Consider the following 15,497-nt stretch of genomic DNA (forward strand, 5'->3'; position numbering starts at 1 on the left):
ACTTAGCCTTATTCTGGCTGCATGGAAATTAATGAGACTTCAAGAGTCTCATTGCTCCAAGAATTATGTAGTGAGGAAAGAATGTATGTTTGCTTGCTAGTGACTTAGGCAGAATGCTGCAGCTGAGCCTCAGGTTCTTATCTGTAAGATGGGGGTGAGGGCCACTTTGAAGAGTGGCAGGAAGGACATAAACCTATGCAAAAGCCCTGGCACAATGGCTAGCGGAGAATAATTATTCAGTGGTGTTAGCTCTCTTCCATCCTTCACTCACCAAGTATTTCTGAGCCCAACAAACTCAGAATTTAGTCCCTCCAGCTCAAATCTTGGTCTCTGATAAGGAACCAGGGGGACAGGCTGTGGCAGGGCCTGACCATCTTCCATGACATCAAGCACAAAGCCAAGAGATATGCTCCAAAATCCCCTAAGACTCCCTTTCCCCCTTCCTTTAGTGGCCTGTCTCAGGTAACATTCCCCCCCACCTCCATGAAGTTAAAGCTTATCCTAGAACTACATCCTTGAGATTCCAAGGTCAAAAAAGGCCTTCAGTCTAGAATTCTGGAATCTACTAAAAAGATCTTCCTGCTTCCTCTACAAAGCCATAGCCACATCCTGAGAGATATAAGCTTGAAGGTGAGTGCATACTAGAACCACACACTGACTCCTCCCAACTGTCATCTTTCCAGATCCCGTTCGTTGATTCTCCCCACTGTCTGGTCAAGGAGGCCAGCTCAGTCACCAGCACTCTTCCCCACTCCTAGAGTCTCCAAAGAGAGATCTCCGCAGGAAGGGTCCCTCCTAAGCCAGATGAGGATTTACACAAACTGAAATGTCAAATGCCTGCAGGGCCAGAAGGTAAAGTAAACGAATTAAGAAGGAGGGCGTTCTTCAATGGCGAGTGGTGGGTACCGTGGTGAACGGGAGAGCACACTTACACAAACGGCAGGGGCACCTCAGCTCTGCCCATTGCGGCCATCCCAGCTCTTTCTGCCGCTTCTCTGCACTCTCTGCAACTCAGGCCCACGTTCTTTACCTACCTCCCTTCTCTTGCGGGGGCGTCGCAGGCTTTCCACTCAGCCCCTGTCCCCGGGCGCTCCTGAGAGCTGCAGAGGAACAGCTGATGAGATGCTCTCTGACGTAGACCCACTTTTCCCGTGGGAACCCGGAGTGGGCTGTGGGAGGGGACAAAGCCTCGCCCTGCGGTTTCCCACTCTAACGGGGAAAACAGGGCCCCACCCTCTGGAGCTCCAGGGTGAGGATGGGCGTACGGGACACCTCCCAGAAAACCCTAACCTCCCGGTGGGTTAAAGGGGTCAAGGAGGATAGGGTCAAGGGACGCGACAGAGCCGTTTGGTTTCCGGATAGGAAACCTCAGCCGTTTAGGCACCCCTCCGCTCAAGTCACTTCCAAACTAGACGATCCTTGGGGAGGGGCGTTGCGGACAGGAGGAGGCTTCTACGCAAATAGCTCTGTCCGGGGGCCCTAGGTCCGTCGCACGCGCAGCTGCGGTAGTCACTGCTCTTCCCCGCCCCCGCTCCTGGATGCCCCCCTTCCCTCTCTCCTCCAGACCCAGAGCAGGAGCTCCGCCCCCGACGCGCCGCCCCAGCCCCCGCGCCTTAAAACCCGGCGCACACCGCCCGCCGCGCCCTGGCTGGCGCACCTCTCCTCTCCTGTCCAGCTCTAGCCTCTCGCTCTCCCGGCCCTGGTCCCGGCACCATGAGCTTCGGCTCCGAGCACTACCTGTGCGCCTCCTCTTCCTACCGCAAGGTGTTCGGAGACGGCTCTCGCCTGTCCTCGCGCCTCTCCGGAGCCGGCGGCGCGGGCAGCTTCCGCTCGCAGTCGCTGTCCCGCAGCAATGTGGCCTCCTCAGCCGCCTGCTCCTCGGCCTCGTCGCTCGGCCTGGGCCTGGCCTACCGCCGGCCGCCGGCGTCCGACGGCCTGGACCTGAGCCAGGCGGCGGCGCGCACGAACGAGTACAAGATCATCCGCACCAACGAGAAGGAGCAGCTGCAGGGCCTCAACGACCGCTTCGCCGTGTTCATCGAGAAGGTGCACCAGCTGGAGACGCAGAACCGCGCGCTCGAGGCCGAGCTGGCCGCCCTGCGCCAGCGCCACGCCGAGCCGTCGCGCGTCGGAGAGCTCTTCCAGCGAGAGCTGCGCGACTTGCGCGCGCAGCTGGAGGAGGCGAGCTCGGCGCGCGCCCAGGCCCTGCTGGAGCGCGACGGGCTGGCCGAGGAGGTGCAGCGGCTGCGGGCGCGCTGCGAGGAGGAGAGCCGTGGGCGCGAAGGCGCTGAGCGCGCCCTGAAGGCGCAGCAGCGCGACGTGGACGGCGCCACGCTGGCCCGCATGGACCTGGAGAAGAAGGTGGAGTCGCTGCTGGACGAGCTGGCTTTCGTGCGCCAGGTGCACGACGAGGAGGTGGCCGAGCTGCTGGCCACGCTGCAGGCATCGTCGCAGGCCGCGGCCGAGGTGGACGTGGCCGTGGCTAAACCAGACCTGAGTTCGGCGCTGAGGGAGATCCGCGCCCAGTATGAGTCCCTGGCCGCCAAGAACCTGCAGTCAGCCGAGGAGTGGTACAAGTCCAAGTTTGCCAACCTGAACGAACAGGCGGCGCGCAGCACCGAGGCCATCCGGGCCAGCCGTGAGGAGATTCACGAGTACCGGCGCCAGCTGCAGGCACGCACCATCGAGATTGAGGGCCTGCGTGGGGCCAACGAGTCCTTGGAGAGGCAGATCCTGGAGCTGGAGGAGCGGCACAGTGCTGAGGTGGCTAGCTACCAGGTAAGGGCTGGAGCGCTGCATAGGGAGGGGCGCCCTGTCCTCTCCCGCGCATACCTGTGTTTTCCCGCACAATTGGAGCCCTACGAACCGAGCGGGGGGAGGGGAGGAGAGAGAGGAGAGAGGAAGAGCCCCGCCCGACTGGAGGCGTTGGCAAGCAAAAAGCCCTGGAGTCTCCACCGCTAATTTTAGGGGCCTAGACACCCTCTTTCTTGGCCCTTCCCTTAGGTTCCTGTCCGAACCCTTCTAACAAAGAAGCCCTTAAGCTTCTGTTCTTCGGAGTCCGAAAATCTAACTCATGCCTCCCTGTCAGCAAGTAGGAATAAACACACTGCCGACCTGAAGAACAGTCCCCCCCCTAAATAGGAGTGAGCCCGGTGGGGGTGGGTTATAGCCTTTCCATGGTTGGCAGTGCTGGCCTGTTTGATTGACTTTGAAAAGCTTTCTGTGCACCCTGGAATTGATGCTTATGGAGTATGTATGGTCTGCCCTAGCGTTGGGGGAAGAGTACTGGACTGAACTGGGAAGGGTTCTATCCCATTTTCTTGACTTTTGCCCTCAAAGGAGTAGAGATTGGGAGTCAAGGAGCTGGGTGATTGGGCTGGTAATAACCGCCCTGCCACACACCCCTTCCCCAACACACATACACATACACGGTTCCCTTGTCGAGGTTCTCATGTCGACAGACTGATGATACTTCTTTCTAAGGAAAGCTTTACACCAGTTAGCAAACCAGAGTGGTCGGGGCGCTGTCCTCGGTGCTGATCTCGTGTTCTTCCCATCTCAGAAATCTCTCTCCCGTCTCCTGTCCCAGTTATGACTCTCTAGGCAATTAACTGCTTTTTTTTCCTTCTGCAACACCAACACATTAGTCTTGGCTACCTGCAATCAAAGGTCACCTCGTGGACAGCATCAATTTTCACTTTCATGGATGGCTTAGCACTGAATAAAAACCACTTAATCTGCTCAACAGCAGTGAAGTCCCACTTGAAAATGCCCATTTCCTTAACGTTTTTCCATCCTAAGTGCATGTGATAAATCACAGAGATGGATTCTATCTTTGTTATAGGCCACTAATTTTTTCCATCTTTGCCTGTCTTCTAAGCTTCTGTGAAGGTATTGATTGGCTCTTTCCTCCTTTTCTCTCCAAACAAAGGCCACTGCATATTCAGTTTTAATCTATAGGACATTCTGGGTTTATGACCACAAAGGGCACAGAGGCAGAAGAAAAGTCTAGAAAAGAATCTAAATAGTGTGGTTCAGTTTCAAGGTACAATAAAAGCTCCATTGGATAGAATGCTAGTAATTCGGAAACTCGGCAATAATTCATTTTAGCCAAGATCGAAGTTAACACTTGATGAAATTAATAGGGTTTGAGAATGTTAGTAAAATACAACCACAAAAGGAATGAAACCTCAAAAGTACTATTTTAGTCTAGAGCTAAAAAAATTATTATTGGGTGCAGGTATTTGCTATTCATTATAAATGACTCCCTTTGATAAAGGAAGAAAGCTCGCTTGGACCATTTGTTTTGTTTAGTTTGGAATTACAGTACTATTCAAATAAATACTTCTATTCTGCTTCAAAATCTGTACCTTGAACTTTTCACTATGTGGCCTAGCCCCTGGATTGCATGAATTAATCACATTTAGTTAATTGAGACTTCTTGTTTTCTTCTAGAAGCCTCAAAGGATGAGCTAGGTGGTCTTCTGAAGGGCTAGCTCAGTATTTCTCCAAAAAGGATCACTTACCCACAACTGCCATCTGAATTGGGCTTTGCCTTGTCCTCTGTTTTCTTGTTAGAGCCCCTACATTCTAGAAGGTAGAGACAGTATTGTCTGGCTTGTTTTGTTTGCTTTAAAAGGCTTTCAGTGTTAGGCAGTAGTAGGGTCATCCAGACATAGTCTGCAGGAAACAAGAAAACAACAGAAGCTGCAGCATCTGCAGCTCTGCAGTGCTGCCCCCATCAGCTGTAGCCTTCAGAGCCTCAGTGGACCTGCTGGTAGAAATGAAGAGGAGGTCAGACAATGGAGCTGTTTCCTACCTCTTGGAACCTAAGGCTGAGGAGGAGCTCACATCCTCACCTGCGGATCTGAAGGTCTGACGCCACAGGGGTGTCCTCTGGCTGTTCTCTCTAACAATATTAGCAGGGCTGACCAAGATGAAAAGCCTCCTTCTCCACAGTGAGATGCAGCCATTGTTTTCTTGCCCTCTCATCCCATCTCCCCTCCTCTTTCACTGCAGTAATGGGAGGCTGTTCTCTTTCTTCTGTTTCAGAGATTAGTGGTAGGCCCATTTTTCTTCGCAAGCTTGCCACCCTCTAAGAGGCAGAGGAAGGCCCCATTTAAGTCACATTTTTCCTGCCCCAGAGAGCTGACAGCCTATTTGAGGAGAGGAAGCTTCTTACACTTTTGAAAGGGTAAAGAATGATTCAAGGTGACATAGTAAGTCAAACTGGTGTAGAAGAGAGGCTGAGGCAGGCAACAGGAGAAGTTATGAAGAGCTAGGGCTGTTGTCTTCAAAAGCCAAGTGCAGCCATCCTCTTTAGCTTAAGGCTTTTCCGTTTTTGACACAGGGCGATTCTGGTTCCTGCATAGCTGCTTCACCACCATTAGAGTCCCAGTTTTGCCAAAGATGTCTAAGGACATTTTTGAAGGGTACTGGGGGCCCTGGCCCTGGACCGTGGTCAGTCTTGGAAAGCTGAAGCTTTCCTTGAAAGACCTTGCAGAACAATCAAGATCACCATTAGTTAATGCTCTCCAGGGAGATGAGCCAAGTCTGCCTTCTTCTTTTCAGTATGAGATTGGAGTTCAACCTAATTAAATAGCAAGAAGGGGCTGGCCCCTTGGAGATTGGGGGGAGCAGTGGCTGCATATATATCTATAGCTTGATAGATCCATTTCTGAAATTAGAATTCAAGAAAAAAAAGCTACATTTGGTCTTTTTTTTTTTTTTTACTATTCCCTGTGTGTTTTGTTTTTGTGCCTCTGTACCTCACTGTATTACTGTCACCTGGGCCACCATAATGGCCCCTTTACAGAAATAAATTTAGCTAGTGATTCCTAAACCCATTGACCCACCAACATCACTTGGGAGCTTAACAAAAAGATTCTCAGGCCCACTCCCAGAGATATGGATTCAGTAGTTCGCAGGTGTGGTCTAGGAATATGCGTTTTCAATAAAAGCTCTGCATCTTGTTGTTCCTTACACTGATGTTGGGGGGCACTAACCTAAACCACATTTCTCAGTCTAAATCAGCTCATATAATGCATGATTTTAAAGTATTGTAGGGAAAAAAGAGAACAAAGATGGCGATGAAGCAAAGAAGGGAGGGAGAATAAGGCATGTGGGTAGACCACATATAAAAATCCTCTCTCCTCACCTAAGTTTTTATGCAGAGCAGTAATTCTGGATGGCCTCCTTCAGTCGGATTGTGCCGCACTCGCTACTGCTTGCCTGGCTGAGGGCCCCTAAAAATGATGAAATCCATAGCACTGTTTGTTGTTCCTCTTCTCCACTTCCATCCTTGTGTGGCCAGTTCTTTCTCTTATATCCTTCCAGCCCTGAGGAAGATGCTCAGCCCTTGTCTTAGCTACTCCAGGAGAGACCCCAGCTGGAGCTGGGAGTGCCTCTCTTCCATTCATTCCCTCAGGCTAAGCCAGCAGCATCTGCGTGGTTGGGGGCGGGGGCAGACTGCAGTGCTGCTCAGATTCCGAGCTGGAGGCCATCTTTGGCAGGGCTTTTGAAGGGCAATGCAAGACACAGCCTGGTGTGGGGAAGAGAGCGCAAACAAAGAGACTAGACGTTGAAGAGCAATGGTCAGCCGTCAGCCCAATTCCTTCTGCAAGGAGCAGATATAGACATGTGAAATGTGTAACATAAAAGTTTAAGGAGATCTCATCTATCTAGAACTCAACTCCCCAACAACCTCTTATTCAGAAAACACAGCTGTGAAAGAAAAATAATTTTTTAAAAAGGACCTAATTAACCTGCTGATGAGACAAAACATCTGTCTCTAAATCACATATTATTAGAAAGTTGGCCCCTCTGATGCCCCCAGCCTATTCATTCTTACTTTACATGATTCTAAAGCACTTCGTTATTTGGATTTCAAGTCTGCAACAAGATAGAGAAGAGGAGGGACCACCGGAGTCAGGTATTGTCAAGAAGGAGTAGCAGCAGATCAGTTCCATTTTTAGGACAAAGGAAACCAATAAGTAGCAAACACTAATTCAAACACAGCTCTTTGGGGCCATTTAGGGTAGAAATAAACAGCCCAATATACCTCAGTTGACCTAAAAGATAAAAGACATCACAGAATTATAGAAAAATAATTGATCATTATTATAACCCTTAGTTGCTGAGAAAGGTTGCATTATATTTAATGTCCTCATTAAGAGCGGTACAAGCCACTTTAAAAAGGTTTTTATTCAAAATTGTAATTTGAAAAAATCTGGTGCTTTAAGGGATATGCCTCCAACTATCTAATATTAAAGTTTTATTATACATTGCTTTCCTTAGTTATCTAAGGGGTGGTAGGGAGGGCTCGTGATTAATTTGTCCATATGATAAAAAGGGTATAGAGTCACATGGTATGATATTAACAATAATAAAAATCACTAACATTTGTCGAGCAATTCCTATGTGACAAGTGCTGTTCTAATGCCTATTATCTAATTTAACAGATAGTGGACTCATATGATCATGTGAGGTGCATTACATTGAAATCCTAACTTGAGAATCTCAGAACACCTCAGAAAAGAATAAACATAATTTTCCATATGCAGAAATGGAAGTTTTGAAGAAACTGAAATATAGAAAATTGACTGAGGTATGTTGGATGTTTGTGCCAGCGCAAGAAACGCAACCCAAAGATCCTGATCCTCCTCTTTTCCTCGTATTACATTTCTCCAGCTCCTTTGTGTAATGAGAATACTTCCTCCTTTCTCCTTTGTCCCTCACCCCAGACTGTTTTCTCCCTTACCACACTAATATTGATTCTCTTACCCCTGGTGCATCACTTACAGACTTGCTTGTAGGCTAGTTTAACCTCAAATAGCAACCATCAAGTAAAAATTCTTGGTAAAAATCCTTTTAAGCCCTCATGATCTCTTAACACACTTCGGAATATTTCCATCACTGTCCAGTGTAATGTGTATTCTCCCTGCTGCTTATCATTCCTTGTTCTGTACCTATCAGTGAATTGAGTCTCTTCTTTGCAGTATTCCTGTCAATATTTATAGAACAGGTGGGTGGTATGAATTTTAATTTTTTCTGCAGATTTTCTTGATTTGGAATTTTGCAACCCTTGATGTGTCAGCCCTGTCTTTCACCATTGCTTCGTCATCCCCACACAAAGGAAGTTACAAGGGCCCCTCAGCACTTACTTTCTTGAGGTTTCCGATATGTTTATCTGCATCACTATTTCATAGAAATAACTCTCAGCTATACATGAGAATAACTGTGCTCTTCATGTCGATGAAGTTGCAACGAATTATATGGGTTATTTGCTCACACCTTTTCAGGTCATAAGAAAAGAACTGCTTATGTAGCATTATTTATTCATTCAACAATTATTCATTGAGCATCTACAGTGTGCATTGTGCTAGCTCTGGGCTTCCAGAGGTGAACTAGACAGAAAGAGTCCCTGTTTCCATGTAAAGTACATTCTAGAGCAGTAGTTCTCTGATAGGAGCAATTTGCCCCTAGGGACTGTTTAGCAATGTCTGGAGACATTTTTGGTTGTTACAACTGGGAAGGAGGGTGTGTGCTACTGGCATCTAGTGTGTAGGAGTCAGAGATGCTGCTAAACATCCTATAATTCACACACTAGCCCCCACAACAAAGAGTTATCCAGCCCAAAATGTCAATAGTGCCAAGGTTGAAAAACTCTGTTATAGAGGAAGGTGACAGAAAATAAACTAGTGAACTAATAAATGAACAAGATAATTTTAGATAATGATAAGAGCTAAGAGCAGAGTGGCCACTTTCAAGTGGGTGCCTTTTTCTAATTTGTACCAAGTTCCTTCGTGGGCTAGCAGCTGCCCTGGCTTGAGGTAAAATAACGTGTGAGATGGATGTGGAGAGGGTGCTTAAATTGGATGCATAGGAAGACCTGTCTGAATAGAGGACATTTGACCTGAATCTTATATGACATCAGGTTAGCCAAGTAAAGACCCACTACAGAGCATCCTAAACAGAGGAAATAGCCAGTCTAAACGGCCTGGGGCAGCAATGAACTTGGTAAGTTTAAGGATCAAAAGAGAAGGCCAGGGTAGCTGAAACACATCGAGCAAGGAGAAGAATACAGGCCATGCTGAGGAGTTAGGACTTTATTCCAGAGCCATTGGAGGGTTTTAAGCAAGTGAACAGCAGAATCTGCTGTGTTTCTAAAAGATCCTTTTGGCTGCTCAAGAATCACAAATTTAAAGCTCTTTTTCTTCTATGCATGGGTTTGTACCTGGAAGAATTTGGAGCAAAACTGTTATATGAACTTAGTTTCTTTTTAAAAAATATTATAATTTCAATCTGCCATTTGGATTAAAAAAAAAAATTCTGTGGAGTGTTTCTGCTTCTTCCTCATCTGTCGTGTAAAATGCTTTCAGTAAAGTGGTTGAGTAGCAGACTTCCAGGAAATCGTCAAAATCAATGGAGGCAGAGAAGACTGGCTGTCCTCTCTGTGCTTTCCACACTTGGAATTTTCTGAATCTAAACTCCTAACCTGAGGCTTTGGGTTTTGGAAAGGACATGCAACAACAACACTGCTCTTTTGGAAACAGCAATACAACAAGCAAGGGAGGGTTGGTAAGTAAAAAAGAAAAAAATCTCCCCAGTGTTCAGTTGAGAACCATGTGCCCTGTGGTAGAAGTTCCCAACCCTCACCATACATCCAAATCTCCTGGGGACTTTTATGAAAAAATGCAGATGCTGGGACCCCACCCCAGAACAAATGAATCAGAATCTGGGCAGGGGGCCTGGACGTTTTCATTGGTAGTCAGGGTCGAGAATCCTTGCCTTGTGGAAATCTCAATTTCAGCTGATTTGGCCTAAATATGTTGGATATGTCGCTTTGCAGGATAGCATCGGGCAGCTGGAGAATGATCTGAGGAACACCAAGAGTGAGATGGCACGCCACCTTCGGGAGTACCAGGACTTGCTCAATGTCAAAATGGCTCTTGACATTGAGATAGCAGCTTACAGGTACTTCAAAGGGCATGCTCACCCAAGCAGATCCAGAAACCTGGGGCAGTGCTACCCAAATAAGTGGTTCTAGTGTTTCCGATTTCTGGTGGGTGAGGGGGCATGAGGAAAGACATGACTGGCCCCTTCCATGTGAGCCAACCCCTCTCTCCCTCGACTTGGTTATATCCCAGCTCTACCTTACTAGTCCTGGAGTATTCTGCCTACTTCTACTAGGATTTAAGGAGATAATGTGAGTACACAGAGGTTGAAATAAAACCCATCAGACTCTAACTTTAAAAATAGGGTTTATGCAACAGAAAATCCTAATAGGTGAGGTATGCCCCTGGATTCCTACTCAAGGCAATCTTCATGTGAACATTTACCTGTAAAAAAAAAGAGTAATAACAGCGGCTACTATTTTTTGGATGACTACTATGTGCCAGGCACTATATGAGATACTGCATATAAATTATCTAGGTATCAGGTCATATTATTCCCATTTTGCAGATGAGGAAACTTGAACCACAGACTGACTGTGTAACTTGCTTAAAGCCACAGTGCTGGTAAAGGGAAGAGCTCAGATTCAACCCCAGATCTGTCTGAGAATTTTTTCTTTTTTTCTTTATACTATGTATACTGCTTCAAAACAAAGCTCCAAGAGCATTTGATAGTGTCTTGAGTTTCTGATTTTAAAGAAAGAGTGATAAAAATTATTGGAGCTACAAGAGGTGAGGTATTGGGGCCACTCTTTTATGATGCTGTTTAGGCCAGGCTGAGAAAAAGTCTGCTATCTGAAGCAGTTTCATTCACTGGTTTTTGTTATTGCTGGTTCCATTCCCTTTGTACCCTTATACATTGAAAAAGTGCAAATCTCAAGTTCAGGCTGAATTAGGCCATTCCTTCCTCCTTTGTGGACTTCTCACCACCTTCTCCCTGTTGCTCTTAAGGTGTTAATTAGTAACATTACTTCTCCCCAGAGTTCTATAGACTCTAAGTGCTAAAAACGGGTGCCTTGAGGCCAAGGGAGTTGTAGGCTTTTCCTTTTTGAATGTATTTGTGACTAGGATAGGTTTCCCTTTGACAGTGCTTTAAACACAGCTGGTGCTAAAGATGTGTACGTGAGTGAGTGTGTGTGTGTGTGTGTGTGTGTGCTGGATAAACTCTAAGTCTTTGAGCCTTAGAATTCAATATTTATTGGTCTCAATCTCGTGAAGAAACTGCAGTCTTATGGAATTTTTCTGTTTTTTTGTTTGTTTGTTTGTTTGTTTTTGTGAGGAAGATCAGCCCTGAGCTAACATCCATGCCAATCCTCCTCTTTTTGCTGAGGAAGACTGGCCCTGAGCTAACATCCACTGCCAATCCTCCTCCTTTTTTTGCCCTTTTTCTCCCCAAAGCCCCAGTAGAGAGCCGTATGTCACAGTTGCACATCCTTCTTAGTTGCTGTATGTGGGACGCGGCCTCAGCATGGCCAGACAAGCAGTGCGTTGGTGCGCGCCCAGGATCTGAACCCGGGCCGCCAGCAGTGGAGCACACACACTTAACTGCTAAGCCACGGGGCTGGCCCCTTATGGAATCTTTCTGAAATGCATAGGGGCTGGAGGGTTAAGTTCTTAAAAAAAAGTTGCAAGTTAACTTCCTGAGAGTTTTTCTCTGTTGGATCTACAGGAAACTGCTGGAAGGTGAAGAGACACGTTTTAGCACCACTGGATTAAGCATTTCAGGGCTGAATCCAGTTCCCAATCCAAGTTATCTGCTCCCACCTAGAATCCTCAGTTCTACAACCTCCAAAGTCTCATCCACTGGGCTGTCTCTTAAGAAAGAGGAGGAGGAGGAGGAGGAGGCTTCTAAGGTAGCCTCTAAGAAAACCTCCCAGATAGGGGAAAGTTTTGAAGAAATTTTGGAGGAGACAGTAATATCTACTAAGAAAACCGAGAAATCAAATATAGAAGAAAGCACCACTTCAAGCCAAAAAATATAAATCTGTTGCTTAAAAAAAGTTAATGCTTAGGAGGGGATAATATAATATACATTTGACTTGTTAAAGAACCTATTCGTGAACCAAAACACCTGTCACCACTATAAAATGTCTTCAAAGCTTCAGTCTCATATTTAGCATTGAATACTTACTTTCTCTAAATAAGAAAACCACCCCTTAGAATGGAGCAAACTGCAGTCCTAGAGAAATCACAGAGGAGTTACCTGAGAATACAGCTTTCTCGCTGAAAGCTCAGGCTTCACAGATGATTCAGGTACAGAGGAAGTACAAACTAAGGTGCTAAATCTGTGATCATCATCATTTGCTGTGAATTGAAATTAAAAACTATATTCACTCACTATACCCAGCCATTAGCCAGCTATATAATCTCACTCTAGATACCTAAAACATAAGATCACTGCCAAAGATAAACCAATGGTCCACATCCGACACCCCCCCAATAGAACCGTTCCACAAATGATAGGTATTTGCTTAATGGACACTTGCCCTCCCACCCCCCTCAATTCGGTATAGCCTTTTCTTCCATTCAGGAAAAAAAAAAAAAAAAAAGGCTACTGTAGTATTCTTCCCTTTTAACCACATTTAGGTTCTTCTCTAAAGAACTTACCCCCTTTAGCTCTCTTTGCTCAATGGGTAAAATTAGATGCATGTTGACCATTTCTATGATTCGTGTAATGACTTCTCCCTGCCCATTGCATATCCCTCCAATTCTGTAAGTTAAAAAAAGAAAATGGCATTGATAAGTTTTAAGGGTGGCCCCCAACAAAATAATGAAAAAAATCCCTAGATTTTAGGCTTTCAGCTTATTCAAATCCATTTAATTAGGAAAAAACCTATTAAGATTGTAGCTTTTCACCTTAACTTTAGAAGCACAGTAATAGTTATCCCAAACTGTGATTAAGCTGACCTTAGATTTAGTAAGATAAGCTAGAAGAGGTGAGTATTTGTATGAATGGAAAAAGCCAAGGTCTCGTTCATCTGTGTCAATTCATTTGTGGTGATTGATATAGCATTAGCTGTTTCATGCCCTTACCCTTAGACAGAATCCACAGATTCCCCTTCCCACTAGTCTAGGTCCTAAAGAGGCCTTGTTTTCACTCTCCTAAGCCTTGTAAGAGTGCTAAGTGTAGGTTATGTTGTCACCAGGACACAATGCTACTGCCCCAAAGTAAAAGAAGTCATTTCTGGTCAATCCACACCACCAACAAACATATATATACAAAAAATCTTTCTCCTTTCTAAAAGTCTTGGCCAGTAGTTTTCCCATTGCCTCTTGGTTGGTGGGGTCTCCCTTCCCTGCTGGAGAGGAAGAGACACTCAGACCAGAGAAAGGGCACACCTGCTCCTACCCACATGCTATGCTAGGAGGTAGATTCTGGAGAGTCCATTTGTCAGCTGCCCACCTGTGTGGCAGCTGCATTGCCCAGTCTTCTGCGTGTGCCAAGTTTGAGGTAGGATTAATTCTCTGTCAGAAGTCCCTTCCACCAGAGCTGAAGAGGTGCCACGTCGCTGTCACACATCTCCATTATAAGCTCTGCGGTAATAAGAACGTGAGGCTTTTACTGAACTTTCTTGTCCTAACACATGCTTCAACAGTTCAAGGAACTTGAAAGATGCTCTTCTCGCTTTCCCTTGCTCCATCCCTGTCTTTACTCCCCACACTTACTGTAAAACATTAGTAAAATAAGAATTAAAAGTCACACGAATCCCACCAACATAACTTGTGTTCTGTGGTTTTTGCTGCTTCAGCGGAAAGAAGTGCTGTTTAGGTTCAGTGAGCAACTGTACCCAAATAATTCAGAAATGGTATGTTCTCTGTTCTGTGCATCCACATTAATTTTTTTTCCTCTGCCAAAGCCTCGAGGCTGTAGTCTGCATTTGTTTCGGACTGTCTGGTCTGAAACACATAATGCACTAAGTGGACAGTTCATGGCAGAGGGTGGGAAAATCAAATCAATCAAATGATGAAAGACAAGGCATTCTGTGCCTGGATAACGATTTAACGAGCTTGGTGAATGTTTCTGAGAATGAATTGGCAGAAAGCGTATGATAAAAAGTCCTTCAAAACCACAAGAATCTTTTCCTTCTTTGAAAAATGGGGTTATACTTCTGCAGAACCCAGATGTTTAGGTAGAACATGGGCAGCAGTAATTGAATTTTCCTCTACTGTAGTGATTCTTAACCTTTTTTGGATTACAGACCCCTTGGAGAAAGCTATGGACCCCTTTCCCAGAAAAATACACTCACAAAACTTTTTACAGATCAAGGGGCTTATGACTCCTCTAGGACTATCTGCTTCTGGTGTCCAGAAGTCCATGGATGCTAAATTGAGATTCCCTAATGCCATGCCAGGTTCCAGAATGGAGACTGCAAGTGAAGGGATATATGGATGCAACTCACAGCTGATGCTGATGGCTGAAGCTGGAGCTTGCTGGATCCTGAACAATATTGTCATTCTCAGTTCATCTGGCTAAGGGCACTAAGATGCCACTCAAAGATACATTAATGGTACTGCTGGTGAAAAGAGATCTGTTAGTTGCGCACTAACATTGAGAATTTTATAGTAATCAAAACATCTTTTAGGGCCTATTAAGGAACAATAGTCTCATCAATACATGGGTTTGCAATATAGATGTTGGTTCCTACTTCTAAGAATACTATTTGGTTAATGGATCCTTCTGTATGTAAAGCCAGAGTCCTTTTATTACATTTATATAATCTCTGGCTCTGACTAATTTGTATGTCCTATTTTCAGTGAGTCACCGCTAATTGCCATGAGCTCATTTATAAAAGAAAGACATTAAAAACAGCATTGATAAGTGATTAAATCAGAACAATTACAGTAACATGGAAACATGGTGTTCAGAATCATAAGGCAGGGAGGAGAAGGGAAGGTAAGCAAGCAACATCAACTGTTATGACAGAACAGGACAACAAAGTGAGTCTGAGATGGTGGGGAAGCCTGTCCACAAAGCACGTTAATGATGTCCAGTGTGACTTTCAGATTCATTAGACAATGAGATCCCCTGCATCCTGAGACTTAGTAATAACAGCTATAATTTATTCAGTACCTACTTACTATGTGTGACACTGCACTAGGCAGTAAACATAGAATTGTCTCATTTAAACCTCACAACCACTCTTTAGGTGTGGTATTTGTATACCCGTTTTACAAATGAAGGAATAGAGCCTTGAAATGACAAGGTTAAAACCCTTGTCTGATGTCACACAGCAAATGACAGAGCTCGGATTTGAACTTGGTCTTCTGACTCTGCAATGCTGGCTTTTCTTTCCTATGTTGCCTATCTACGTAAAAGAAAGTCCCCTCACTTGAGGGAGTAGAAATCTTTCTTTTTATCTTCTTTTTCACGCCTTCCTCACCAGGTTTCACTTAAGGTTTCTCTGTCGCAGAAACTCTTGACAATACCACGTCCTGTACACAAACTGCTACACTTTGCAGACTTCCTGAGCCCACTGCCTTCTTGCATTGCTGTGAGGTGGTGGCAGCTGAAAACTGGGCTCTGGGCCTATCCAACCATGCATG

At 45.6% G+C, this 15,497-nt stretch overlaps 1 protein-coding gene across 1 annotated transcript; it reads left to right on the plus strand.

Annotated features, from left to right (window-relative positions):
- Positions 1–1,652: 1,652 nt before the first annotated feature.
- INA (internexin neuronal intermediate filament protein alpha) lies at positions 1,653–13,687 on the plus strand. Its single transcript, XM_004428026.3, has 3 exons — positions 1,653–2,778; positions 9,851–9,975; positions 11,623–13,687. The coding sequence occupies exons 1-3, from the start codon at positions 1,714–1,716 to the stop codon at positions 11,933–11,935; spliced, it is 1,503 nt and encodes a 500-aa protein (XP_004428083.1). The 5' UTR covers positions 1,653–1,713; the 3' UTR covers positions 11,936–13,687.
- The last annotated feature ends 1,810 nt before the right edge of the window (positions 13,688–15,497 follow it).

Source organism: Ceratotherium simum, chromosome 6 (assembly GCF_057802395.1).
Source record: "Ceratotherium simum simum isolate JZ-2026a chromosome 6, ASM5780239v1, whole genome shotgun sequence".
Lineage (NCBI taxonomy): Eukaryota > Metazoa > Chordata > Mammalia > Perissodactyla > Rhinocerotidae > Ceratotherium > Ceratotherium simum.